Here is a 27,450-nt window from a genome sequence, read left to right on the forward strand (position 1 = left end):
TGTTTCTTCATTTTCCTTAACCCTCTGTGTTGGTTTCTATGCATTAGATAAAACAGCCACCTCTCCTAGTGTCTCATGTAAGAGATGAACCATATTGTCCAACCCTTCCCTATCTCTTTGTTATCTCTCACAGCTTTGTGATTGTTCAAGCAGCCTACTTTGTTCTTAGTGGTTCCCAGTAGTTGAGGGTGTGCCAAGACCTGTCAGCCTTCCAAAGGGAAGGATCTCAGTCTGCACCTAGATTCAGGCTGATTGGAAGCCAGACCCTCAGGCAGCAACTTTTAAAGTGTGCAAATATATCTCTTTAAGGGGAAGAATGGAAAAAGGGTGTTTCTGTATGCTTTCTTTGCACTTAGCCCTGGGCTGATAATCCAGTTAAGAACTGTTTGTTTACTACTGTCCTGTTAAACCCATGAACACAAGCCCCACTGGCCACTTGCTTTCAATTCTTTTGGGTATAGACCCAGAATGGAATTTCTAGATCATATGGTAATTCTGTTTTTACTTTGTTGAGGAACCACTGTTTTCCATAGCAGCTGCACCATTTTACATTCCCATACATAGTACCATAAGGTTCCAAATTCTCCATTTCCTCACCAACACTTACTATTTTCTTTCTTTTTTTTTTTAATAGTAGCCACCCTAATGGGTGTGAGGTGGTATCTCGTAGTTATTTTTTCCCTTTTTTATTGCATTAAAACATACATAACAGGGGCTTCCCTGGTGGCGCAGTGGTTGAGGGTCCGCCTGTTGATGCAGGGGACACGGATTCGTGCCCCGGTCTGGGAGGATCCCCCATGCCGTGGAGCGGCTGGGCCCGTGAGCCATGGCCGCTGAGCCTGCGCGTCCGGAGCCTGTGCTCTGCAACGGGAGGGACCACAACAGTGAGAGGCCCGCGTACAGCAAAAAAACAAAAACAAAAAACAACAATAACAACAACAACAACAAAATACATAATATAAAATTTACTCTCTTAACCATTTTTTGAAATAATTTTTAAAAAATAAATTTATTTTTTTGGCTGCGTTGGGTCTTTGTTGCTGTGCTGCTGTGCATGCAGGCTTTCTCTAGTTGTGGTGAGTGGGGACTACTCTTTGTTGCAGTACGTGGGCTTCTCATTGCAGTGACTTCTCTTGTTGTGGAGCACAGGCTCTAGGCATGTGGTTTTCAGTAGTTGTGGCACAAGGGCTCAGTAGTTGTGGCTCGTGGGCTCTAGGGCGCAGGCTCAGTAGTTGTGGTGCATGGGCTTAGTTGCTCCGTGGCATGTGGGATCTTCCTGGACCAGGGCTTGAACCCATGTCCCCTGCATTGGCAGGCAGATTCTTAACCATTGCACCACCAGGGAAGCCCCTGTCTTAACAATTTTTAAGAATATAATTCAGTAGTGTTAAATACATTCCTAATGTGCACCCATCACCACCACCTAGCCCCATAACTCTTCATCTTGTAAAACTGAAACTCTATATTTATTAAACAATAACTCCTTATTCTCCCCTCCCCCTAGCCCATGGTGACCACCATTCTTCTTTCTGTCTTTATAATTTTGACTACACTAAGTACATCATATAAGTGGAATCATAAAGTATTTGTTTTTTCATGAATGGCTTATTACACTTAGCATAATGTCCTCAAGGTTTAACCATGTTGTAACATATGTCAAAATTTCCTTCCTTTTTAAGGCTAATAATATTCCCTTGTATGTATATACCACATTTTGCTTATCCATTTATTCATTGATGGACACTTGGATTGCTTCCACGTTTTAGCCATTATGAATAATGCTGCTGTGAACATGGTTGTGCAAATATCTCTTTGAGACCCTGCCTTCAACTCTTTTGGGTATATACCCAGTAGATGAATTACTGGGTCATATGGTAGTTCTAATTTTAATTTTTTGGGGGGATCTCCATACTGTTTTCCACAGTGGCTGTACCATTTAATACATTCCATCAACAGTGCACAAGTGTTCTAATTTCTCCACATCCTTGCCAACAGTTGTTTTCTTCCTTCCTTCCTTCCTTTCTTTCCTTTATAGTACCATCGTAATCAGTTTGAGGAAGTATAGCATTGTGGTTTTGATTTGCATTTCCCTAATGATTAGTGATGTTGAGCATCTTTTTGCACGCTTATTGGCCATTCATATACCTTCTTAGGAGAAATGTCTATTCGGAGTCCTTTGCCCATTTATTAGTTGGGTTGTTTGTTTTTTGTTGTTGAGTTTTAGAAGTTCCTTATATATTCCTCATATTAACACTTTGTGCATTGAAGAGTTTTGGCACCCCTGTTGGAATCATTTTACTATATATGTGAGCATTTATTTCTGGGCTGTCTATCCTATTCCACTGGTCTTAAATGTCTGTCTTTATGCCAGTACCACATTCTTTTATCATAGTTTTGTAATAACTTAAAAGGTTTGAAATAAGGTTGAAATATAAAACAGGTATATGATTTGCAAATGTTGCCTTCCATTCTGTGTCTTGCCTTTTCACTCTGTTGATTGTGTCTTTTGATGCACAGAAGTGTTTTTTTGGATGCACAGAAGTTGTTTATTTTGATATAAACCAATCTATTTTTTCTTTTATTGCCTGTGCTTTTGGTGTCACATCCAAGAAATAATTGCCAAATCCAATATCATGAAGCTTTTCCCCTGTGTTTTCTTTCAAGGGTTTTATAATTTTAGCTCTTACTTTATATCTTCCATCATCTGGAGTTAATTTTTGTACATGGTGTAAGTTTACACTAGTTTCATTCTTTTGCATGTGGATATCCAGTATTCCTAACAACATTTGTTGAAGACTCCTTTCTCCATTGAATAGTTTTGGCACCATTGTTGAAATCATTTTACTATATATGTGAGCATTTACTTCTGGGCTGTCTCTTCTATTCCACTGGTCTAAATGTCTGTCTTTATGCCAGTACTATATTCTTTTATCATAGTTGTGTAATAACTTAAAAGGTTTTGAAATAACGACGTGTGAGAACCCCAACTTCGTCTCTCTTTTTTCACAATTGTTTTGGCTATTCCAGGGTTCCTTGAGATTCAATATGGATTTTAGGATGGATTTTTCTATTTCTGCAAAAAACGCTGTTGGGATTTTGATAGAGATTGCATTAAATCTTCAGATCACTTTGGGTAGTATTTGCATCTTAACAATATTAAATCTTCTATTCCATGTACCTGGGATGTCTTTCCATTTATTTTAGTCTTCATTAATTTCTTTCAGCAACATTTTGCATTTTTCAGGGCACATGTCTTTTACCTCCTTGGTTAAGTTTATTCCTGAGTATTTTATTCTCTTGATGCTAGTGTAAATGAAATTTTCTTAATTTCCTTTTCGGATTGTTCATTGTTAGTTAGATACACAACTGATTTTGTATCCTGCAACTTTGTTACATTCGTTTATTCTAACAGTTTTTTGTGTTTAATCTTTAAGGTTTTCAACATACATTAAGTTCATATCATCTGCAAACAGAAATAATTTTACTTCTTCCTTTCCAATTTGGATGCCTTTTCTTTTTTTCCTAATTGCTCTGTCTAGGACAGTGTTGAATAGAAGTTGTGGAAGTGGGCATCCTTGCCTTGTTCCTGATCTCAGAGGAAAAGCTTTCAGTCTTTCACCATTATGATGTTACCTGTGTACTTTTCATATATGACCTTTATTATGTTAAGATAGTTTTCTTCTAATCCATAGTTTGTTGAGGAACTGCTTTTGCCTTTTCCTTTTTCCTCTATCCTCAATCCAGATGGAGACCAGCTGGTCACCTTCCTTCATGTAATAACCTTTCCTGCGTTTGGGGGTGGGCACCTAAAAGAAGGCAGCTTCAGTTTTTCTTCTTCAGAGAATTTGCCGAAGTTCTCTTCCCCTTTCCATTCATTTATCCACTTACAATGCAAATCTTTGTTGAGGCAGCACTGAGTGCCAGGCATGGGCATGGTGCTTTCCTGTCCACAGGAGGTTTCACATATGTTTTCTCAACCTTCACGGGAGCCATCTGACATAAGAATGATTTCTGTCTATATTCAGAATGCAGAGGGGCTTGCCCCAGGCAGAGCCAGCTCCTACAACTCCTTGCCCTAATCTGTTAACCCCAAGCTGCTGCTGTTTCTTTGTCCTGCCCTTAAGCTATGTTTCTGACCCCTGGGCAAGTGCCTCCTGTCCCCTCTGAGCTGGCTGTGATCAAGGTGGTAAGGGCCCAGGTCCAATCCTGAAGTCTGCTTTTCTCTTCTTGGGTTCACAGAGGTCCTGGGCCTACGTCAAGAAGTGTAAAACCAACATGCGTCCAAATCGGGCTTTGGTGGCTCAGCTGTCAGAGTGGGAGAAGGTTATCCTTGGAGACAGCGTCACAGACATCTTGGATCCACTCTACTGATTTTCTCTGTGGCCCAGCTATGGGTCCAGAAGAACCTGCCTTGGGAGCTTTTTGTGGGTAGTGGGCCAGGGTGTGTAACCAGGAATGAGAAGGCCTTTGCTGCCTGGAGCCTTGTGTCAGCCTCCCGCAGTGCTTCTTCCCAGGTTCCTCATTTGTGCTAGCACAGGAGGTGCTCAGACTCAGCGAGAACCCCCATCCCTGGGGCATCGTGGACCCACCCCCACTGCACTCCTGAGGCTGCTTCTGGAGGAGCATCTGGTGCCAGAGCAGCTGCCCCTCATGTCCCCCATAACGTGGACCCTTTGGAGGCTGCTGGGTGGGAGCTCCAAGGGTTCCCCCAGCCTTGTGTTGTTCCACAGGGGATGTCACAATGCCCACCCATGGGTGGAGATCCCCCAGCCCCAGAGATGCCAAGCTCAGCCTTGGCTCAGGCCGCAGGCTACACAGCTTTGAGAGGCTCCTGGCACCAGGGCATACCCTCGCCTCATCCCCAGTTTCAGCATCCCTACTGCTCCATCACCTGTACAGATGTCCTTTCCTTGCTCCTCACTCATTTCTGCCTGGCTGTGTTCACCAAGAAGAGACTCTCACCCTCCCATCCCTCACAACCAGGTTTCTAGAAATTCCTCGGGTCTCAAAAGGAATTTTCCTCTGACTGCGCTTCTGAGTGCTGGCAGCACCCACAGAACGGGCCTGGAGTCAGGAGACAAGGGGACTGATGGAGAATTTAACATGTCGGTCCACGTTCATCCAGCAAACATTCCCTGACACCTGGGCAGGGCTGAGGACATACAGGTGAACGCCATGTTGCCTCCTAGGACTCTTTGCAGAGGGTTAGAGTAGCACTCCCCCGTGCCCCAAAAGGAGCCCACGCCCTCAAAGAGTGGGGTTTTGCCAGAGGGGTAAGGGCTTTTCAGGCAGTGCAGCCTTTAGTCGGGACTTGAACTGGAACAGAGCCTGGGATGGCTGCAGAGCGATGGCTTAGGGACCTCCTGGCAGGAAGGGCAGAGCCATTGGAAAGTGTTCAGCAGGGACATGGTGGGGATTCGCCTTGTGTTTTAGTCAGGGCAGTCTGGTGGGTGTGGTAAGGGACACTAGCGGTGAACTTGGAGACAGGGAGACAGTAAAGGGGCCCTTGTAAAAATCCAAGCGAGATAAGAGGCTCGGAATCCCCTCCCTGCCAAAGAGCAGCTTCCCAAGGGGGAAAGTGTTTGAGGCAGGTGGCACCTCCCTGGGCCTTGGTTTACTCCCTGCCTGACAGGCAAGGACACTGCTGGCTGCACCACACAGTTGGCGCCACCAGGAGTGCTCCGGTTGGGGGCTGCCACCACCCTCCGAGCTGGGAGCAGCCGGGCGTAGGGCCCTCGGAGCACGTGGCCCCGCCCCCGCCCCTGGCCCGGATTGGCTCAGGCAGGGGGCGGGGCCAGCGCGGTCGCCGCTCCAGGCTTTTCCGCATTGGTGGTCGCGGCGGCTCGAGCCCGGAAGCTGACGGGGGCGGAGGCGGCGGAGGCGGAGGCGCCTCGAGCCCGCCGGGGTTGCGGCTCTGTCTTCGACTCGGCTTGTCCGGCTCCCGGAACGGCAGCAATGCATCCCCCGCCTCCGGGCCCGTTGGGCGACTGCCTGCGGGACTGGGAGGAGCTCCAGCAGGACTTCCACGGCATCCAGGTAAGTGCTGATGCGGTCCCCCATTGGTTCCGAGCCATGTCTATCTGGCTCTGGGTCAAGGGTCGGTTAGCCCCGGGTCGGGCAGCGGGAGCTCGGGGTCAGGGGTCGGGGACCCTGGTGTCGCTCCCGACGGCGGCGAGGCCCCGGGTCTTGGTGTCCCCGGTTGGACCCTCCCCTCGGCCTCAAATGAATGTTCGGCAGCGGGACCTCTTCCCCGCGCGGCCGCCGCGACCCCGGAGTGACCCCACTGACCCAGGCGGACCTCCGGCCTCCCTCTGAGGCCTCGGAAAGAGGCCCCGACTCCGACCCGGTCCCCTTCCAGGAGAGTCCGAGCTGACCGGGGCCAGTCTTGTGTCAGTTACTGAGCAAATGCGCCGTGGGCGCCGGCCGGGCCAGACCGGCGAGGAGCGCCTTCCCCGCCCTCGGGCCGCGCGGTCTGGGCTGAGTGTGGCTGGGGAGCAGTCCGGGAGGCAGCCTGGCCTAGGTCGGGGTAAGTGGTGTTTAGGTGAAGTCCCTGGATGGGGGCGGGGCCCATCCAGGGTGAAGGACAGCTCCCACCAGAGACAGGACCACGTGGCTGATGCAGGGAGTGAGGGGAAAAGTGGGTGGGCCAGACCCTGCCGAGAGACCTCACGGGCGACGGGGATTGGAATCTCTCTGAGACCAGTGGGAAGCCAAGGGAGGAATCGTCTGGATCTGGCTGCTGTGGGCCACTGTGCTGTTCTGTGGGAAGGCAGACAGGAGAGCGTGGTGGCTGGGGGTAGGCCGAGGTTGCCCCTCCTGGGTATGAGAAGCAAGACCCAGGCAGGGTAGAGCCCAGGTCAGCTGGGCACTTGGTCAGGACTTTGCCTCTCCTGGACTGGTTCCAGCCCTTTCCTGTCCACGTTGAAGCCTGACTGCCCCTGGCCTGGCCAAGCTGCTGCCATTAGTGCTTCCCAGCTTGGTCACCACTGTCCTGGCCTCAGCCTCTGCCTGACGTTCCTCACACTGCTCCTTGCCCCATCTCTAGGCTGTTCCTTCTCAAGACTTACCCATTGGGGCAAAGTGCTCTGGGAAGTCTTGGGTCAAAGGTGTTGGGGGAAGAGTAGAGGAATGGTCTTATAGCAAGAGGTCCAAGGGCTAAAGCCTGATGACCTTTACTCTGGGAGGAAGATGCTGGGAGTGCCAGAGCAGCAGGTATCTTGGACAACCTCATCTTCCCCTGCACTTGCAGGCTATCTGGGCAGGAGGATCTGAGCGGGCCAGGGATGGCTTTAGGTAGCCTGCTTGGGCCAGAAGGTAGACCCATGAGCCTAGAATCCGGATTCAGGACAGGCCAGAGAGGGGTGGGAACAACTAGTAGATGGGCTGAGGCTAAGAAAAGCTTCAGAGAACTCCCCTGTTTCTGGGAGAGCGGTACTGTAGGGGCTTCTGGGCTTACAGGGAGACCCCTGCCTCCTTGCCTGCCTTGGAGAGAGAGTACCCTCAGGGAGTTCCCTGGGCTGGCACAGCTGGCTGTCTCCTTTCCTGCTGAGACCCTCCCAAGGAGCCCTGGAGGAGTCCATGCCCCACCTCCTTCCCAGCAGGCTCTGGCTCGGGAGCCCACTAGCCAGCCTGAGCCTTACCCCGACCTGGTTCTCAGGAGACCCACCGGCTGTACCGCCTGAAGCTGGAGGAGCTGACCAAGCTGCAGAACAACTGTACCAGCTCCATCACTCGGCAGAAGAAGCAGCTCCAGGAGCTGGCCCTTGTCCTGAAGAAGTTAGGACCTGTCCCCATATACTCCCCCATGCCCTCCCATACCTCATCATACCCACCCCCCCATACCCTGTGGCCTCGGACTGGGGGTGGGTGTGTGACCTGGTGGGGTAGAGAGCTGGCACTGACTCCCAGATGTCCCTGGGCATGGCTTCTCCCCTCTCTGGGTTGCATTTGCTCTCCTGCCGCGCAGGTGTGATTCACACGTGGGGGTCCCCTGTTCTGACTCTGGCTTCTGTGGCCGCACCTGCAGATGTAAACCCTCCCTCCCGTCAGAGGCCGAGAAAGCTGCGCAGGAGCTGGAAAACCAGATCAAGGAGCGCCAAGGCCTTTTCTTTGATATGGAGGCCTACTTGCCCAAGCAGAATGGGTGAGGTTCCTCCCCCAGCTCAGTTCACAGCCATTTCTGAGAGGGAGGCCTGAAGCGCCGTCTTCCTCTGCTTGGCTTCCTGCACCCACTCTGGGCTGACCAGTGAGACACAGTCCTAGCTCAGGGACAGCCTGAGTGACAGTGACAGCTCACTGCAATGAGTGCTTTGTGGGGGAGGTATAGGGAATGGGGGGAGCACAGTGAGGGGTACCTAACCACTTGGGAGGTCGGAGAAAGCCTCCTGGAGTAGGTGATGCCTGAGCTGAGTCATAAGGATAAAGAGGAGTGAGCCAGGCAGACATGGGAAGGCGGAAATAGTAGGTGTCACAGCCATAGCTCACAGTAGGTGGTGAGAGGTTGCGATGAGACCAGAGGGGGAGCCAGCCTGCAGAGCTTCCCTCTGGCCCAGTGGGCAGGGGAGAGTGACAGGTCAGTCATGCACTTAGATCAGCTGCAGACACAGTAGAGGACATGGCAGAAGCCTAGGTTTAGGGAAAACAATCCCGCAGAGACCCCAGGCAGCAAGACACCTGGGAGAGAGCGTGTTCCAGAAGGCAAGGAAGGGAGGCCTGGCCAGTAGCCTCCGATTAGTTGGCCCGGGGCAGCGTGGGAGGCAGTCAGATGCAATGCAGAAGGGGAAATGTTTCCTGGAAGTCAGGGTGACCTTGGAGAGAACCGCTTCACAGGAGCGTAGGGGTGGAAGTTGATACTGGGGATGACAGAAGAGCTGAGGATACAGCCAAGTTTAGGCCTTGCTTCAGAAGCTTGGCTGTGAGTGGAAGGAGAAACTGGCAACGAGAAACCGGTGGCTAGGACTTGGCATGAGAGTTGAGGAGTGGCTTTTGTTTGGGTGTGTGGGTGTAAGTTTGTACATAGGAAAGACTTGAGCATATCTACCTGCTGAGAGGTGGGCCAGCAGAGGGAGAGACCCAGAAGAGGTGCCCTAAACAATGGAGGGAAGTCCCTGGGGAGGTGGGAAAGGGTGGGTGTAGGCCCTTGTTTTCTGGGATAGGGGGGTGCAGAGATGAGGGTGAGGAGGCAGGCAGGGGAGATGTCACCTGCCCGGACGGGGACAGGTAGGAGGATTTGGGAGAGGGTTGGACAAGGCCACTGCTGAGAATGGGAGAGGGAGCCCGTGGCGATGCTGAGAGGCAGCCTGGTCCCAGTCCCCGCTGTGCCCCATGATCTCTTCGCTGCCTCAGGCAAGTCCCTGAACCCCTCTGAGCCTGTGCATACGGCTCGAGTGTGAACAAGAGCCCCTGTGGGAACAGCTGCTTAATACACGACTGTAGCTTTCAGTCACCTCACGGAGTTCCTCTGGCAGAGAAGGACGAGACAAGCTTAGATGGTGGGGTGATGGCAATGCAAGGATTGGCAAGAAAGTGGTTCCGTGTTATGGAGGAGGGCTTGGTGACTCAGCTGGCTCGGGAAGGGAGACCAGGGTCAGGAGGGCCTGGGAGCCTCAGTGAGGGAGAGGGTCCTTGTGGGTGGGAGACTGGGCGCTCAGGGGTCAGAATATAGCCAGGGTTTCCGAGGAGGCCCTTTTGGGTTGGGAGGAGGGTGGTGTGGTCACAGGTGTGGGTTGCTGCAGTGGACTTGGGGCTGAAGGCTACCTCTCCTCACCTGGTGTTCCCTCCCCCAGGTTGTATCTGAGCCTGGTTCTGGGCAATGTCAACGTGACACTCCTGAGCAAGCAGGCTAAGTAATTTGTTGTCGTGGGCGGGGTCTCAACCCTACTCCCCGTCCCCTGCCCCAGGCCCCTTCCAGTCTGCCCCAGCTTCCCTGGCTAAGCTTGGGGTTCAGGGGCTGCTCCCCCATGCTGGCCCCATGCCACCACAGCAGTGTGTCCAGAGGCGTGGGTGGGCCCTGCCATCATCCCAGCCTGTCCCATGAGTGTGTACCCCTCGCTCCTCCCCAGGTTTGCCTACAAAGACGAGTACGAGAAGTTCAAGCTCTACCTCACCATCATCCTCATCCTCATCTCCTTCACCTGCCGCTTCCTCCTCAACTCCAGGTGGGTGTCCTGCTGCACGGGGCTGGACCCTGTGCCCTCTCCAGGCTCTGGCACCAACCTTCTGTACCCCTCCCTAGGGTGACAGACGCTGCCTTCAACTTCCTGCTGGTCTGGTATTATTGCACCCTGACCATCCGTGAGAGCATCCTCATCAACAACGGCTCCCGGTGGGCGAGGGCCGGAGCCCGGCTCCTGGGGGTGGGGGGTGGGGGGAGTGACACTGGAGCTGCCCTAGAAAGCGGGGTGGGGGCGGCGGGTGCCATGGCCCTCTGAGAAGCGGGAACTGGCTGGGGTACTGGTTTCTTCCCACTTCCTGTCCCGGAGCACTGATCCTGGGGGCTGAGGGGACAGGAGTGACGGTGGCTTCCTGACGCAGGATCAAAGGCTGGTGGGTTTTCCATCATTACGTGTCCACGTTCCTGTCAGGAGTCATGCTGACGTGGTGAGTGGCCCAGCTTGGTCCTAGGGTCTCCGGGGGAGCCGGGGCAGGGAGAGGTGGCATCCCCGAGCCCTGACCCCTTCCTCTGCTCTCTGCCTTAGGCCCGAGGGCCTCATGTACCAGAAGTTCCGGAACCAGTTCCTGTCCTTCTCCATGTACCAGAGTGAGTGTCTCAGAGGTCCTGCTGAGCTTGGGACCGGCCCCCCCTAGGAGGGGCGGGAAAGAGACTTGGGACTCCAGCCCAGTCCTGATGTCCCCCCCGCCCTCCAGGCTTCGTGCAGTTCCTCCAGTATTACTACCAGAGCGGCTGTCTGTACCGCCTGCGGGCCCTGGGCGAGAGGCACACCATGGACCTCACTGTGGGTGAGTCGGGCGTGGCCGCCCCTCTCTGGAATCCTGACGGGGGAGCTGGAAGGGCAAAGTCCTTTCCTCTTGACCTGGGCCTGAGTGATGGGGTCGTCTCTGTCCTGGTTGTGGTCCCTGCAGAGGGCTTCCAGTCCTGGATGTGGCGGGGCCTCACCTTCCTGCTGCCCTTCCTCTTCTTTGGACACGTAAGTTGTACCTCTGTCCCTGTCCATCGGGCTGTCTGTCCCCGGCTCTGATTCGAACAGGGACTGTGTGTAAAAACCGCCCTCCCTCCCAGTTCTGGCAGCTTTTCAACGCGCTGACGTTGTTCAACCTGGCCCGGGACCCCGAGTGCAAGGAGTGGCAGGTGAGCCGGGCCCCTGGAGAGGACGCCGGGAGGGCCGGGCCTGGCTTCTGTCCTGACCCCGATTCCTCCCCCAGGTGCTCATGTGTGGCTTCCCCTTCCTCCTCCTCTTCCTTGGCAATTTCTTCACCACCCTGCGGGTTGTACACCAGAAGTTCCACAACCAGCAGCACGGGAGCAAGAAAGAATGAGGCTGGGCCTTCCCTGCCTGCTGGCACAGCCCTCTATGGCACCCCCGGCCTGGAAGGGGCTTCTGAACCCCATGTGTTGAGGGGGTGGGGGCTCCTCTCGTCTGGGAGGGTCTGTCTGCTCTTCCCTGGGTTTTGTGGGCTCTGTGGGCCCTGAAGGCGGCGCTGGAGAGGAAGACCCGGGCCTGTGTCCCCGCCTGCGGGAGCCGGGGGCCAGCGACCTCAATAAAGGGTGAGAGGCTCAGAGTGGCTCGGTGTGTGTTCTCCTGCTGGTAAGACAGGGGTCTTGGGGTTCCTGAGGTCTCTCTGGGGTCTGAATTAAGGAGTCCTGGTGGAGGCCCCAGATCTATGCAAGTAATACCTGGCAAATACAGAAAACAGAACTTTATTCCAAGGGCCAGAGGTTATTTAAAATTATTTACACTCATTGAAAATCACGGGGAGGGGCCAGGCCCCACTCAGCTGAGAGGAGGAGCCCCTCCTGTTCAGCCAGCGAGGGCCCGAGGTGTTCACGGAGCATCAGCCCGGTCACCCGTAGCCACGCCCCCTGGGGCTGGCGGGTCCGAGGGTACAGTTCAGGCCTGGAGCAGTCTCTGTCAGTCACTGGGCCTGCCTCCTGTGGCAGGGCCAGCAGAACCCACCTAGGCGACTGGCAGAGGGGAGCGAGGAAAGCGATCACGTTGGGGAGCGAGTCTGTAGGGCGTGCAGAGCAGAGCAAGGCGGCCCGGGTGCTCCTAGCTCCACACGTCCAGGGAGTAGCGGCCCTTGGTCATCAGCTTCTTGACATAGTCCACGGCCTGGGCGTGCTCCATGGCCCCCTGCTCGGCCACGATGTCGTAGAAGGTGTTCTGCACGTCCCTCGCCATGTTCCGAGCGTCCCTGGGGGCGGGAAGGAGGTGGCACTGGGGGCTGGGCAGGGGTCCCCCTCCCCCCACGGGCAGGTAGGCCCTGTCCCCGCCCCGCGTCTGCCCTCACTCACCCACAGACGTAGATGTGGGCGCCCCTGTCGTGGATCAGCTTCCAGAGGTGCTCCCTGTCCCTCTTCAGCAAGTGCTGCACGTAGACCTGGGGGTGGGGGCACCTGTGAGGAGGGCTGGTCACACCACCCTCCGCCCTGCGGGGCCCTGCCCGCGGCCTCACCTTCTGGGGCTGCTCCCGGGAGAAGGCCACGTTGAGCTGGGTGAGGGCACCGTCCTGGTGGAGCTTGGCCAGCTCCTCGCGGTACAGGTAGTCCTCGTCAGAGCGGCGGCAGCCGTAGTAGAGCAGCGTCTCCCCCACCTCCTTGCCTGGGGCAGCAGCAGTCAGGGGAATGTGGGACGCCGGTCCCGCCCCCACTGCCCGCCCGCCCGCCCGCCCAGGGCCCGTACACTCACCCTGCTGCCTCAGCCAGGCCCGCTCCTGGATGAAGCCTATGAAGGGGGCAACCCCGGTGCCGGGGCCCACCATGATGACAGGTACGGTGGCCTTGAAGGGCAGGCGGAACTGGGACTTGCGCACGAACATGGGCACCAGGGCCCTGTGGCCGTTCTCCCCGGAGGGCTCCTTGGCCCGCAGCCAGCTGGTGGCCACGCCCTTGTTAACGCGGCCAGACTGGGTTTCATACTCCACAGCCACCGCACAGATGTGCACGGAGTTGGGGTAGACCTGGTGGGGCGGCAGGGTCGGAGTGAGCGTGGTGATGCCGGAGGCCCCCTCCCTCCTGCCACCCACCCTGCCGCGGGGGGTCCCTGCTCAGCGCCTCTTTACACCCTTCGCGGCGCCCAAACCTGTTCAAAGGCCCCTTCCTGGCAGCTCTCCTGACTGGCTCTCGGCACTGGGGCCGGACAGCAGTTTGCAGTCTTACAGTCCAGCCTACTGGACACACAGCCCAGGAGTCTCGAGTGAACTGCCCTGGGCACGGGGGGCAGAGCTGGGGCTGTGGCCCAGGGACCCCGGTCCCTCCAAGGAGCCAACACTATGTCTCCTATAAGCGGGCAGGCCTGGAGCCCACACCTTGGAGGACGAGGCGATGGAGTAGTAGCGGGCCTGGAGACGAGGCAGCAGCTCACACAAGTGGTCGATGGGGGGCCGCAGGGACGAGTAGTCCTGCAGGATGGCCAGGATGTGCCTTCGAGCCTCGACCACCCAGCTCAGGTACAGCTCCTGGGGAGATGCAGACGTAGGTGAGACACGGGGACCTAGGGGACAGGGCTGAAGTGGGGCCCAGGCAGCCTGGGGAATGGCCCGGGGGTGCTGGCTGGGAGCCGCGGTGTAGGGCTGAGGCGGTGGCGGGCGCTGGGGTGTGGGTGGCAGGCCCACCTTGCCCTCGCCCGAGGAGGAGGCCATCTTGCGCAGCTGCTCCTGTTCCGAGGGCTCTGAGGCGTACTGGGCCAGCTCGTAGAGCACGTTGGTGCGGGGCGGGTTGGTGATATCCAGGTAGTAGGTGAGGGCCGTGCGGTAGGAGGTGGGGCAGGGGAACGGGTGCTTCTTGTTGGAGTCTTCTGTAGGGAGAGAGCAGGCAGGGTTCGGGGTTAGTGGCCGCCCCCGGGATGGGTGGGGTGCCACGGGATGGGGTGGGCAAAGCCTCAGGCCTGCTCTCACTGGAAGCAAGACCAGCTCTTTCTGGTCCTTCCTTGACTTTGGGGGCAAAGCCTCAGGCTTCGGCCACCCTCAAGCTTCACGCTGGACAGGTCGTCTTCATCAGAGGCAGGATATTGCCGGGGTAGGCCTGGCAGTCACTGTCCCCACCCAGGAGAATCAGCCCCTTCGGGCACCCTTCCCCTGCCAAGAGCTGCTCAGAGACAGGGCTGTAGAGGGGGAGCTCCCCAAGTGTGTCCTGCCTGCGGGCTGGACCTGGTCCACTGTGGGGGGGTGGCGCTCCAGGCTCATGACTGTGCGATGCCAATACCGGGCCTTCAGCTGTGACAGCAGAGCTCCCTCCAGGTCGGTTTTTATGCTTGGACACATGTGGAGGTCTGTGCATGGGTCACCCAAGGGCCAAGCTATGGGGGCAGCATCCTGTACACTCAGGGGCAGCTGCTGGCACAGACCCCCCCACCAGCCCTTGCCAGGGTCCTTCCACTACCACAGTCAACAGGCTGGCTTTACTGACAGCTCCCCACAAGCAGGCTAGAGCTGGACTGGACCCAGGAGCCACTCCATCTCTTAGAGGCATGACTGCAGGGGTGTTTATTCCTGTGCACAAATGAGCCCCGTGGAACCGCGAGGCTGCCGAGCCACATGGAGAGGAGAGGGCCTGGCCCAGGACGGCTCAGCCTTTAGGGGTTTGGGTCTGTTTTGGGGAGGGGTTTGAACTTGGTACTGAAGTGTGACCTACGTACAGTGTACAAGTCACGGTGCAATGCCTGATGGATTTTCATGAACTGAAAGTCCTCGTGTGCCCAGCACCCACACCAAGCAGCAGGTGTTCCCTGCGCCCAGGCGCCCTCTTGTGTGAGCCCAGCAACCAGGGCTCAGGCCTTGCACTACAGGGGCAGGTGTGGGCGCTTCTGCAGCCCCACTGCTGCCTCTGGTTGAGCCTCTGCAGCCCTCTCCCTAAGCAGCTCTTGGCAGTGGACGGCTCTCCACAGGGGCCCAGAGTCTCCTGGGGCAGAGGGAGCACCAACACCCCTCCTGACCCCCAGCAAGGTCCTGCCTCAGATGGCACAAGAGACATGCCCCCCAGTGCAAGAAAGGCCCACGTGTGCACTACCGACCGTGAGTGCACTGCCGGCACAGTGAGATCTGATACAAATGAGCCCCCTTTCACGCAGCTCCTCTCAAGGCTGACTCGGGAGCTGCTGAGAAGGAGCTGCCCAGGCTCAGGTCACTGAGGACAAGAGTGAGCGGGGCAGGGCCAGGCCGTGCTGGGCCCCAGGTCAGTGGGCAGCCCTGCCCCATGGTAGTGCCCCTTGCACTCTGAGCATCCTGAATGGGCCTGGAGGGCCATCAGGATTGTTGACTCGGATCCCTGGGTTCACAGGTGAGGAGACCCTGGAGCCAGAGAGGACCTTCAGCAGCCAGTTGTGGCTCTCTTCCCTGTAGGACACGGGCTGGCTCTGTCTCCAGGCACCCACACTCCCTCAAGGGAGTATGGCGGTGAGGGGATGGGGTAACCCCAAAAGGGAGAGTGCCAGACCCTGCAGCCACCTCTTCCCCCAGCCCTGAGTTTGTTCTACAGCCTGTAACTGGGGTCTTGGTTATGGGGGCTTCTAGGGCACCAGGCTTTAGGCCGAAGCAGAAGTTCAACCTATGGACCTTGCCAAGGGGCCCATTCCCACCAGCCACCTCAGGCCCAGGTAGGTAGGGAGGCCTGGATCCCAGGACTCACCGTCAAGATTGTTCAGGGACATGATAACGTCCAGGTCGGCACCCAGGATCTCGCCGAGCTGGTTGACCAGGGCAGAGTCGTTGGCTGGGTAAACAGCCACGTGGTCTCCAGATTCATACCTGGGGGAGATGTGAGGCTCAGGAGGAGGGTGGAAGACAGCTCTGCACCCAAACAGGAGGCCTGAGTGAAAGGTCTGAGGGCGTGGGGGGTGGCAGCAGCTGATACCTGATTTTGGAGTCTGAGATGTCTAATTCCAGGTGCATGAAGTGTCGCTCGGTTCCCTGGTTCAGCTTCCGGTTGGTGGTGACGACAGCCAAGAAGGGGTTCTTGGCGTCGAAGGGGCTGGGTGGGGAGAGCAGCTCAGTGACTGGCCAGGCCTCCAGTCTGAATCTTCCCACCCCAAGGGACACTTCTGGCCACACAGGACACAGGAAACATCAGAGCTGGCCTCCAAGGGTCACGAGGACACCTCTCCAATTAGGTAGTGGCCTTTCCCAGCCTAATCCACAGCGGTGCTCCTGGCACCCCGCAAGGGGGTACAACTAGGCTATCAGTGTCCCCACTTACAGACATGGAAACTGAGGCTGGTCCCTAAAAACCTGGGGGACCCTCCACACTCTGCACACGTTGGTGAGCAGAGCACAAGGAGGGCCAGGCCCTTGAAGGTGGCTCCCCAGGACGGAAGGGGCCTGGGTTCCGAGTGACTGTGGAGCAAAGCCCCCTCCCCAACGTGCCCAGGACTGTACGTGAGCAGGAGAGAGGCTTTCACTCTGTGAAGCCACTGAAATGTCGGGCTTTCCGGCTACAGCTGCAGCAGGGCTGCTGGTCTCAAAGCCTGGTGGTTCTAGGAGGTCTTTCCTGGGCGGCTCCAGCAGGATTCTGGGTGGCACCCAGGGGCAAGTCAGGGGCCCCAGAGAAGAACACTATGTTTCTGGACATATGTCCAGACGTCGAGGCAGATTTTTAAGGAAGCGAGCCCTTTTGCCCAAGTTCCACCTAGACCCAGAGCTGAACTCACTGTCCTGGTCCAGGGACTGGTGGGTACCCCCCACCCCAGGGTATTTACAGGGAAAATGAAGTACAAGCTGAGCAAGGGCCAGTCCCCCCAAGGCCACGCCCTGGGCGGAGGGACCGCTGGGAGCGGAGTGGAGGGGTCCCCAGGGCCCCGGGGTCAGAGCAGCCTCCGATCTCTCTCTGCTCCAGGCCTCACGCCCTCCTGTGTGGTGGAGATGGAAACGGAGGTGCCCTCACCCGGGCCCACTCCTGGATGTGGGGGTAAGGAAGCCCCACAGGACAGGGCCTGGGAGGACAGGCAGCTGTCCGGCCCCAGCCACGCTCTCTACTCACGGTTTCTGGTTCTCATAGCTCTTCAGGCGGCCCATTTCGCCCACGTACACCTTGGCCGCGTCTATGTCTGTGTGGACCACAAGCTCATACTGGCGAATGCTGCAAAGGGGAGACGCAGGGTGAGGCGGGGGGCGGGAGGGGGCCGGGTCCCAAGGAGGGAGTGAGGCTGTGAGGCGATGGGACGTGCGGCGAGGGCTGCGGGGCCAGACGTGACCCACAAGGAAGGAGACGCGTGAGCATGGGAGGCAGGAGGGGCCAGCACAGCGTGCTCGGAGGGCGGGGCGGCCCGTCAGCAGGCCCGAGGCTCTGCCCTGAGGAGGCCAGGAAGCCCGCCCTGACCGTCACCTGCAGGCACAGCCCAAGCGCTTAGGCCCGCGCCCCTGCCACACCCTGACGGAGCCTCCTCCAGCCCCACCACACACGCCAGTCCAGTACCCGCCCTCGGCAGGCAGCACCCGAGGCCCCAGCCCACCTGCGCACACTCACCTGGACTCCTCTCCAGTGGCTTCCACCCCTAAGTGCTCGCACACGGCCGGCCAGAACTGCTCTCGCCACGTGATGAAGTCCTCCTCCAGGCTGGGGACGAGAGGGGATGAGCCAGGCTCCAGATGGGGCTGCCGGGAGAGCTCGGACTCTGTCCCATCACCCCTCCAAGCTGGAGGGTTCATTTCACGCCAGCCCACCCAGTGACGTAACCCAGGGCATCAGGAAGCGTCCAGAGGGTCTGCAGTAACCACGGGAGGCGCCATCTGAGCCGGGTGAGCCGGGAGGGTGTGGATGAGCAAAGAACGTGGGGACTGGCGATGGGGGGATGGCCTTCCCTCCCCTGTGGTGAGGCGGGTCACGGAGTTGCGCTGACATCATGGCTCTGCCCTCTCCTCCTGTGCCCCAGCCAGCCCTAACCTGTGGCTCCTGACACACGACAGCCCAGGGGGGCGTGCAAGGGCGGGGGCCCTGGAGGGGGGTCACTTACTTCCCGTCGTCGTCGCCCAGCCCCAGATCAAAGATCCGCTGGGCCCCGAGCTGCTCCAGCCGCTTGTCCACATACTTGCCCATGGCGTTGAAGTGCTCATAGGTCTTGTTCCCAAGGCCAAACACCTGTGTGCATGAGGGGCCAGTGGTCAGCGGTCCCTGCCAGACACCTTGCACTGTAAGGCCCCAGAGGCGGCTTTGTTTTGGTGACCTGCAGTCCAAGCCCCTCCTCAACCACCTTGGCCTTGACCCTGGCGGCAGCAGGGGGGGTTCACCCTGCCCATTCAAGATTCTCCTTGCCCAGCCAAATCCTGGTCAGCCCACCGCCCTTCTCTTGCCTTCAGTCTCCAGTAGCACATGCTCCCGAGCAAAGTGGGGCTGGGACGGGGGGGGAGCTCTTGGGCCGGGCCCGGGCGCAAGACAGGGTCGCCCCATGAGCGGCCTTCCTGGGATTCCCTGCCACGAGCTCCCTACCAGGCCCTCAGCTCGAAGCCGCTGTCCTGGCACCTGGGCCTGCCCTAGCTGATCAAACGAGGTGAGAACCGGAGGAGTTCCTCTTGGACACGGGGTTCCGGAGGTTGCACAAGCCCACACGGGTGACTCACCGCATACTTGACCCCAGAGAGGTCCACGTCCGTCTCCTGAAGCCAGTCATAGAAGTCCTGGGCATTGTCAGTGGGGTCCCCCTCGCCGTAGGTGGCCATACAGAACACTGCCAGGGCGTTCTCAATCTCTGACAGGCTGCTCAGGTCGCCCTGGGGAGACAAAGGCAGGGCCAGGCCCAGCAACCAAGACTAAGCCTGCTCCCAGCAGGGGTGCAGATGGGCGAGTCAAGGGTTCACGTGGACGGGGTGCATTTCAAGAGCAAAGGGAACAGCAGGCCCAGAAGAGCACAGGTGAGGGCCTGGGGTGTGGACAGAAGTATGCTGGGTTCTAGGCTATGGGCTGGCACTTGGAACACGGTGCCCTGGGCCACCTCCGGAGAGCCTCATCATCCCACCAAGTCCCTGGGGCACAGGAGGACCTGGGCTCGCACTAATTCCTAACCAACTGTCCGCCAACTCGAAACCCAGGTCCTAAGACAGATGGGTAGTGGTGCTCGTCCCCAGGACCGAAGGCAGGGGTGTGGAGTAGGTGGGGGATGGTTCGGTTTGGGAGATGGAGTGGCACATGTGGGAAGCAGCTCTAAGGGAAAGTTCATTTACCATGTTGTTGGAGCAGCAAGAGCCCGACATTGCCTCCCCTGCCCCGATGTCTGGCAATGACCCTTCAGGGGAGAAGCAGGAAGGCAACTCCCTGGGGCATCTTCCCAGGACTACCTGCTCCCTGCCAGCCCTGCCCCTCCTGGGTGCCTAAGGACCACTCCCCACTTCCCTGCCCACTGAGTCCACCTGGGGCCTCTGGCCTGGCTGTCTCAGAAACAGGCAAGCAGACTGCTGGAAGTTTCCTGCCCTTTGGAGAGCCACGACTGGCGAAAGAGCCAATGCGCGGAGGAGAGGTAGCAAGGCGAGCGGGTCCCCACCACCCTCAGAGGCAGGCTGGGTGCAGCTGGGGCCAGGAAGTGGGGACTGCGTCCTGCAGACAGTCCTGTGTTGGCCCGGAGGAGCCACGTGCCAAGGATGGCTGACAGGAGAAGGCGGGGATCCTGCAGCTCCAGATGGGGGCCCTTCCCTCAATTCCTGGGCTCTCTTTGGCCCTCCCCAAGCCCAGACATGCGAGTTTGCAGCTTCATTTCAAAGCCCAGCTGAAGGGTTCCTGGAGATGGCTCACCCAACACCCTCACTGCCTCTCTGTAGACGAGTCAAGGAAGGCCCTCGGTGGGCGCTCGCTCAGGGTCACACGGGCAGTCAGGGCAGAGCGGCACTAGAGCCCAGACCCCCCGATGACTCGGCCCAGCTCCCCTGGAACTGCAGTTCTCAGGTGGGGGTTGAGGGGAGATGAGAAACAGTTCCTCTCCTGACTTGCTGAGACCCTTTTCATCTTTTAAGCCACAACCAATCCACTAGGTGCCCGAGTCCCTTCTGCTGGCACCTGCCCAGCACTTGCAAAGCCTGCAGCGTGGAGAGCTTGGAAGGCTGAGCGTGAGCACTGCTGAGCGCACATGCGCACACCGGGGCCAGGTGTTCTTAATGTCCTTACAGCTGGGGCCACCTGGCTGCTGGAACAGATGACAAGAGACGCCTATTCCTGTCTGTCCCTTTGGCTAACTCAGCCCTTTAAGCGTCTCCACAATCCAGACGTGACTTCCTTAATGCCCTGGGCTGCACTGCATGGGAGGAAGGGGGCAGGGTGCGGCAAGAGCTCACCAGGTCATACTCCTCCGGGTCTGCCGCCATGCCCCGCATCCCGTAGCGATGGGCGTCCTTGGACAAGCGGTTGGCAAACTCCTCGGCGGTCCCCGTCTGGGAGCCGTAGAACACGACGATGTTCCTGCCCTAGGGACGGCCAGACACGCGGGATCAGTGAGGGGCCAAGAGCCACAGGCTTCACTGGAGGCTCTAGGTGACCACAGGGGCAGGCAGGTCCCTCAAGGGCACCCTCTTTCCTGCCTGCTTCAGGTCCTTTCTAAGTCGCTCTGGGGCTAGCATCTCACTGCCACAGCCACTGCAGCGGATGGGGTCAGAGGCCACCTAGCTGACTTCAGTGGAGCCATCAAGATAATGCTACTCACACAAGCTGCTCAAAATCACACTGTGGGCATATTTTTAAAGGACATGTAAAAATGCAGAAATGACGTTCAGTAAAAAAAAAAAAGTGATCAAAGACTGTGTATAGCATAATCCAATTTTGTTACATATCCACTCCACATACATGTGTGTGTTCATACATATAAATGCACAGGGAAAAAGAATGGCGTGAAACATACCAAGTCTCTAAATGGGGAATCATGGGTGAGTTTTTCTGGATGTTTACAAAAGTAATGCATATGCTTTATAAAAATCTAGACAATGGGGAAAGGTACCATATAGACTGGCTCACAGGCTTTTCATCCCACCCTCCTCCTACTGTGCCCACTGCAGCAGCTCTGGAAAAGCTGGAACTCCATCCCCCAGACTGCCTCCAGCCAGGGATGCAGCAAATTAGGTCCAGCCAACTGGATGCGCTTTGCAAGATCTGGAAGGTGGAAGCAAGGCACAGGCCACCTCCCCGGTCCCTTTCTGTAGACATGAGGTTTCTCTGCGGCAGCCTTCCAGTGCCCAAAATGCCTGGAGGGGTCTCTGGCCTGGCACAGAGCCCTAACTGACAGGTACAAATGACAAAATAAAACGGAGGGACTACAATTGCTGTAAAGTGTTCTCATACCTTTTACATTTCCTGAATTTTCTACAAATCATTTTAAAATCATTTAAAAAGGTATTTTAAAATAATGCTTATGATGTCAAGGGAGCAAAAGAGGATATAAAACAGTAGCTAAATATTTATGGTAGCATCAAAATATATAAAGTACCTAGAAATAAGCCATACAAGAAACATGTGAGAAGCTACCGAGTGATAAAGGACTCAACCAAATGGAAAGGCACTCTGATTTTGCACAGGAAAACTCAACGTACAAGATGTCAGCCCTCCCTCTATCAGTACAGAAATGTAACACGATCCTAATAAAAACTTGAACAGCTCTTTTTTCGTCAACTATTTGATCCTAAAAATCCTGTGGAAAAATAAGTGCGAATCCATCCACTGGAACATCATTTGGCAATAAAAGGAATTAAGTGCTGACACAGCTATAGCATGGATGAACCTTGAAGACATTACGCTAAGTGAAAGATGCCACAAAAGGCCATATACGGTATGATTCCACTTACATGAAATGTCCAGTTGCCATATAGGCAACTCTATAGAGATAAAAAGTAGATGAATAGTTGCTTAGGGCTCAGGGTGGGGGAATGGGGAGTGACTACTTATGGGCATAGGGTTTCTTTTGGGGATGATGGAAATGTCCTAAAATGGATTGTGGTGATAGTTTGTACAACTGGGAATATACTAAAAATCACTGATGTGATTTTTAGTATATTTATTTTTTAAAATAAACTTTAAATTGGAGAACTGTATGGAATAGGAATTATATCTCAATAAAACTGCTACCTAACATGAATGAATACGTATGAAGTAATAGCCAGGAAAACTGAAAAATAAGAGTGATGGGGAGGGAGGAAGTGCCTAGTGCTACAGATATTAAAACAAGTTATAATAATTATACAACAATGTTATAATAATTAAACAGTATGATATTGCTTATACACAGACAGCTAGATCAAAGTACCAGAACAGGAAAATACAGAACTACACTCAAATACCCATGGGAATTACATTTATGATAAAACTAGTGGGGAAAAGATGGACTTTATTACACGGAATTTAGAGAGCTGTGTAAAAAATTGTTGGACCCATACCTTACATCTTACACCAGGATAAATTCCCAACAGATTGAATTTTAAATATGGAAAACAAAATCATAAAAATACTAGAAAAAAATATGGAAGAATTCCTTTATCTCTTTAGAGGGGGGAAGCCTTTCAAATGATGACTCAAAGTCCAGAAGTCAGAGAACAGTTAAATGGACTAAAGAACTTTAACAGGCAAAACGAACAAGTAAACACACAATAAGCCGAATGATACACAAACTGTTAGCTGGGAGAAATATTTTTAACTCATATCACAGACGAGGGGTTAATCACCCTAATAAGTTTAAGGAGTTCCTTGAGAAAGATCAATCCCAACAGAAAAGTGGGCAAAAGATTTGAACAAAGAATCTGTAAAAAAAGAGAAAAGAAATGCCAGCATAACATGAAAATTTGCTTAAACTCATTCATAGGAAAAATGCAAATTAGAACTCCACAGAAATATCTTTTTTGTAACCTAGAAAACTGGCAAAATCCCAAACTTTGATAGCAGACTCTGTTGGCAAGGCTTGGGGAGCAGGTGTTCTCACACTGCTAGTGACGGCCCCGCGGCGCGACCTCTACGGGGGTGGGGCACAATCTGGCAGTTTCTATCACAAATGCATGTATCTTTTTTTTTTTTTTTTTTTTTTTGGCGGTACGCGGGCCTCTCACTGCTGTGGCCTCTCCCGTTGCGGAGCACAGGCGCTGGAAGCGCAGGCTCAGCGGCCATGGCTCATGGGCCCAGCCACTCCGCGGCATGTGGGATCTTCCCGGACCGGGGCACGAACCCGCGTCCCCTGCATCGGCAGGCGGACGCTCAACCACTGCGCCACCAGGGAAGCCCTGCATATAGCTTTTGATCCAAAAATTCCACTTCTGGGATTTTACTGTATTTTCAAATATGCAAACTGATCTACACAGTCACAGCAGCACTATCTGTAAGAGCTAAAGATTAGAAATATTCCAAGCGCCCATCAACAAGGCAGTATTAAAACAAATTATAGTACTTGTGGCCACACATGGGATCATCACGCAACTATACTAAAGAATGCGGGAGGTATTTTTGAATTGTTGTGAAAGGAGCTCCAAGACATACCATTAAGTGGGAAAAAAATGAAGGTCTATAGCAGTGTACGTAATATGCCACCTTTTGTGTTTAAAAAGTGTAGGTCTGTATGTGTTTTTATTATATGTGCATAGGAAAGCTCTAGAAGGATCTGTAAAGTACTAAGGACAGTGATGGGCGACAGGGGCAGGAGGGCTTTCCACTAAACAGTTTATGTTTTGGACTTTAACCATGTGAATGCAGCACCTGGTCATAAATTCAACACTTAAATAAACAAAAATCAAACAGATAAAGTTGTAGCTGTGCTAGGATCACAGCTATGTGAGGTTTACATATGCTCACGGACACAGCCTGGCCTGGGAGGGAGGAGATGGGGCAGCATCCGAGTCAGAGGGAGGGTCTGTTCTTACAGTTTGGTTTGTTCGAGAAGCAAACACGCAAAAAGCGGAGTAAACTGTCCCAGCAACAGCAGAGCAGCCTCGAGGCTCTGGTTAGCCCAGAAAGTACGCACACAGGGAGTTGAGTCGGCTTCCCGGCCAGTGAAGCTGGCCTTCTGCTGGATGCCCCCGCACACCCACCAGGGCCGAGCACAAAGAGAAAACTCACCGTCTTCTTCATCTTTTCCACGAAGCTGCTGTCTTTGACAGAGGAGGTCCTGAAAAATAAAAGTGTCTGCTGGGCACGGGAGGCACATGGCAGCAGCGAGGGGCATTTCCAGCTCCGCCCGCTCCACTCTGTGGTGCCCCCGCCAGCAGCCGCCTTTGGTCCAGTGCCGGGGCTGGAAGAGGCAGAACCCAGGCTCCGGGGCCTGGTAAGTCCAAATCCAGCACCTCGCAGGGCCTGGGCTGACCCACCCGGGCACATGAGTTCACGAGAACGAAGGGTCAAGCTCACTCCCCGGCCGCTCACCATCCACAGCCTATGGTCCCCACCTCAAGGCAACCAGGAGTTTCCCAAATAAGATTCTGACCGTGCTACTGCTGCGCTCTGGAACCTTCCATGGCTCCCATGACCCACAGGACCAGGGGTGCACAAGTCCCTTCAGAACCTGTCCCAGCCTCGCCTGCCACTCCCCTCCACACACCAGCCCTCCACGATGGTCCTTAGAATTCTGTCAACACCACCGTCTCCGCCCAGAGCGTCCTCACTCCAGTTCCTCACCTGACAGACCCCTGTTCCCCACCAAGGCCCCACGTGAATAGCAAGTCCGTGGGATTCCCAAGACACCCCCCCCCCCCAGTCCTCCCCTGCCCTGGAGCCACTTTTACTTGCTCCCCTCTCTGTGACCCTGTCACCTTCTAAAGCCCTGAACTGGACCGCCTCTCCACCTCCTAGTTCTGGCCTCCTGCCCCTCCCTCTCCACTTCTGGTCCTTTTCCTTCTCTCTGTCCTTGCCCCAGGCCTGCAGAGCCATCTACAGCAACCCAGCGAGCCTCCCCAGGGACGCTCAGGCCTAAGACAGCAAGGTGATTTACCTCTGGACGGTAAATATTTAAGATGTTTGAAACATGGCTGGCCTGAACCAAGCGACAAATCTGAACACTAAAATACCGTTGTTTCTGTTTAAAAAGACACCATCAAGGGAATGGAAGGCAAGCCCCAGCACGGGAGAAGGTGTCTGCAATGTACACGTATCTGACTGATGACTAGGGTTGAGAATATAAGAAATCCCTACAAATCGATCAGAAAAGACAATACTGCGACAGAAACATTGTCAAAAGGCTTGACCAGGTACCTTCTTAAAGAGCATCTAAACAGCCAAAGAACATAGGGAAGGGTGCTCGACGTTATTAGATACCAGAGAAAAGGAAGTTAAAACCACAGTGAGATCTATCATACACCCAGTAAGAATGGCTAAAACTGAAAAGACAGACAAGATCTCAAACAAGCGAGGCTGTGGAGCAATGGGAATTCCTACATGCAGCTGGGAGAGGGCGACATGGCACGGTGACTTTGGAACGCGGCTTGGCAGTACCTCCTGTGATTCTACAGCCCAGCAATTCACTCTGCTACATGCCCCATAGGCTGCATTCATACCCGGGGAACGAAAGACATACATTCTTTGCTCTTTCCACTGCCTCCTGTGCACAGTAGAGTGTAACAGAGTGAAGTGTCAGCATGCACGCGCGCGCGCGCACACACACACACACTCTCTCTCTCTCTCTCTCTCTCTCATCACAACAGCATGAAGCAATGTCTGTCAGGGCTACAGGCCTGGAGTCCGTGGAAAAACTTATGTAAGTGAAGGTTTCTTTTTTCGGTACGCGGGCCTCTCACTGTTGTGGCCTCTCCCGTTGCGGAGCACAGGCTCCGGACGCGCAGGCTCAGCGGCCATGGCTCACGGGCCCAGCCGCTCCGCGGCATGTGGGATCTTCCCGGACCAGGGCACGAACCCGTGTCCCCTGCATCGGCAGGCGGACTGTCAACCACTGTGCCACCAGGGAAGCCCTGAAAGTTTCTTTTAAGGATGCCCCTGCAAAGCTGTTCAGACAGGTATTTTGTAAACATAAGGGTATCAGAAGTTTCATGTCTAAGCCCCCGCTGGGTTTTTCACTAGGTTAGTAGGTGCAGGACTAATGCTATTTTCAGGGTCTTAGCATTAAATAACATCACAGTAGGCAGCAGGGAAAGGTGAGGCCCGGTGCCCGGGTTGGCCACTCCAGCCTCCCTCCTCCCTCCCGAGGTCCCTTCGGTGCAACAGCCCCACAATGGGCAGCAGGGAGCAGCGGGGGGCTGGCCACCCAGGCTTTCCCACCCAGCAAGGGCCCAGCTGCACAGGAACCCAGAGCAGGCCATCCCCGACTCCCCATTTATCCCGGCATCCCCGGGCCGGCCCATCCCTAACCTCAGCAGGGCCAGGGCAGGAGCACGAATGAGCAGAGGCCCTCAGGCCTGGCCCCATCTTCCCACGCCCAGCTCCATCTTCCCACGCCCAGCTCCATCTTCCCAAGCCCAGCTCCATCTTCCCATGCCCAGCTCCATCTTCCCACACCCAGCTCCAACCTGCACTTCAAAGGGGTCTTGTGTCTAGCATCTTGGCCACATGTCCAACTTCTGCCCGCGCCCAGCCGCGAATGGCCACGTCTTCACTAACCCTCTAGCTGTGTGCAGACTGAACTACAACACAACCTACAACCTTGTCTGTCTGTCTGAGCACTAACACGGCGTGCTCACCAAGACACACCATCAGGAAAGGAAGCAAGGCGCACGATGACGCGAATTCCACCACTGAGTAGCTTTGAATTCTGAGTCATGAGAATATATTACCCACTAAACATAAAATCAGATGTAAATCTAAACTGATGGTTAAATACCAGCAACCTAGACAAATGTTTCTGATGAAAAATCATGAGAAAGAAAGCAGGTCAAAACTAAATGCAATTTCCATTTATAGGAAACGTCTGGAATAGGCAAACCCATAGTGACGGGAGGTGGACTAGTGGTGCCAGGGGCTGGGGGGAGGGGGTGGGGAGTGACAGTGTTTCCCTTTGGGGTGATGAAAGGTTTTGAATGAGGCAGTGGTATGCCTGTACAACAGGATGACTGTACTAAAAGCCACTGAATTATACACTGTAAAATGGTGAAAGCCGTGAATTTTAAGGGGTGTGAATTTCACCTCAATTAAAAAAATGAAAACAAAGTAAATGCATTCAGTTGACACCTAAAAGGGGCCAGGCTTGAGTTTTGGAATATTCACTTATATGGAACTCTTCTTCGTCAATTTCTTGACCGTTGCCAGTTCTCCACGTGTGGACGGGCCACAGCAGATGCTCCAGGAGAAATTCAGACGACGCAAAGCCAAGAGAGAAACAAGCCAGCAAGGTAACCAATGCATCTTCCCTCACAATTGCCCTCTTCTAGGAAAAGCAGAATCTGTGTCCT

The 27,450-nt window shown here is 55.0% G+C and overlaps 3 protein-coding genes across 15 annotated transcripts in view; 2 read left to right on the top strand and 1 right to left on the bottom strand.

Annotated features, from left to right (window-relative positions):
- STYXL1 (serine/threonine/tyrosine interacting like 1) overlaps positions 1 to 4,505 on the top strand; it is a 67,666-nt gene extending 63,161 nt beyond the window's left edge. For 11 of the 12 annotated variants that reach the window (XM_027126117.1, XM_027126118.1, XM_027126114.1 and 8 more), the window contains one exon: positions 4,240 to 4,505. In XM_027126117.1, coding sequence (XP_026981918.1) covers positions 4,240 to 4,371 — 132 coding nt within the window. In that variant the 3' untranslated portion in view covers positions 4,372 to 4,505. The remainder of the gene's footprint in view (positions 1 to 4,239) is intronic. The other variant, XM_027126119.1, reaches the window with a different exon arrangement.
- A 113-nt stretch (positions 4,506 to 4,618) lies between these two features.
- Positions 4,619 to 11,743, top strand: TMEM120A (transmembrane protein 120A). Of its 2 annotated transcripts, none has more exons than XM_027126109.1 (12): positions 4,619 to 6,036; positions 7,658 to 7,776; positions 8,027 to 8,143; positions 9,786 to 9,845; positions 10,062 to 10,157; positions 10,235 to 10,324; positions 10,534 to 10,599; positions 10,698 to 10,759; positions 10,867 to 10,959; positions 11,083 to 11,147; positions 11,240 to 11,308; positions 11,383 to 11,743. In XM_027126109.1, exons 1-12 carry the CDS (start codon positions 5,956 to 5,958, stop codon positions 11,494 to 11,496), a joined length of 1,032 nt encoding a protein of 343 aa, XP_026981910.1. In that variant the 5' UTR covers positions 4,619 to 5,955; the 3' UTR covers positions 11,497 to 11,743. The 2 variants fall into 2 exon arrangements, with proteins under 2 accessions (XP_026981910.1, XP_026981912.1); XM_027126111.1 differs by having other exon boundaries at positions 11,458 to 11,743.
- A 119-nt stretch (positions 11,744 to 11,862) lies between these two features.
- POR (cytochrome p450 oxidoreductase) overlaps positions 11,863 to 27,450 on the bottom strand; it is a 58,851-nt gene continuing 43,263 nt past the window's right edge. The window contains exons 3-16 of the mRNA XM_027126108.1: positions 24,176 to 24,224; positions 20,428 to 20,556; positions 18,727 to 18,876; positions 18,123 to 18,247; positions 17,636 to 17,725; positions 17,150 to 17,248; positions 16,028 to 16,144; positions 15,803 to 15,921; positions 13,792 to 13,973; positions 13,486 to 13,635; positions 12,867 to 13,137; positions 12,634 to 12,779; positions 12,473 to 12,558; positions 11,863 to 12,372 (exon numbers count right to left, since the gene is read on the bottom strand). Coding sequence (XP_026981909.1) covers positions 12,228 to 12,372; positions 12,473 to 12,558; positions 12,634 to 12,779; positions 12,867 to 13,137; positions 13,486 to 13,635; positions 13,792 to 13,973; positions 15,803 to 15,921; positions 16,028 to 16,144; positions 17,150 to 17,248; positions 17,636 to 17,725; positions 18,123 to 18,247; positions 18,727 to 18,876; positions 20,428 to 20,556; positions 24,176 to 24,224 — 1,858 coding nt within the window. The 3' untranslated portion in view covers positions 11,863 to 12,227. The remainder of the gene's footprint in view (positions 12,373 to 12,472; positions 12,559 to 12,633; positions 12,780 to 12,866; positions 13,138 to 13,485; positions 13,636 to 13,791; positions 13,974 to 15,802; positions 15,922 to 16,027; positions 16,145 to 17,149; positions 17,249 to 17,635; positions 17,726 to 18,122; positions 18,248 to 18,726; positions 18,877 to 20,427; positions 20,557 to 24,175; positions 24,225 to 27,450) is intronic.

Source organism: Aethalodelphis obliquidens, unplaced genomic scaffold (genome assembly GCF_003676395.1).
Source record: "Aethalodelphis obliquidens isolate GAN/ISIS:26980383/991018 unplaced genomic scaffold, ASM367639v1 scaffold30, whole genome shotgun sequence".
In the NCBI taxonomy this organism is placed as follows: domain Eukaryota; kingdom Metazoa; phylum Chordata; class Mammalia; order Artiodactyla; family Delphinidae; genus Aethalodelphis; species Aethalodelphis obliquidens.

Excerpts from the sequence above, each read along its gene's own strand:
- TMEM120A (XM_027126109.1), top strand. The coding sequence starts at position 5,956 with ATGCATCCCCCGCCTCCGGGCCCGTTGGGCGACTGCCTGCGGGACTGG. Across the intron at positions 10,325-10,533 it reads CTCATCAACAACGGCTCCCG|GATCAAAGGCTGGTGGGTTT; the intron begins GTGGGCGAGGGC and ends TTCCTGACGCAG. Across the intron at positions 10,600-10,697 it reads TCAGGAGTCATGCTGACGTG|GCCCGAGGGCCTCATGTACC; the intron begins GTGAGTGGCCCA and ends TCTCTGCCTTAG.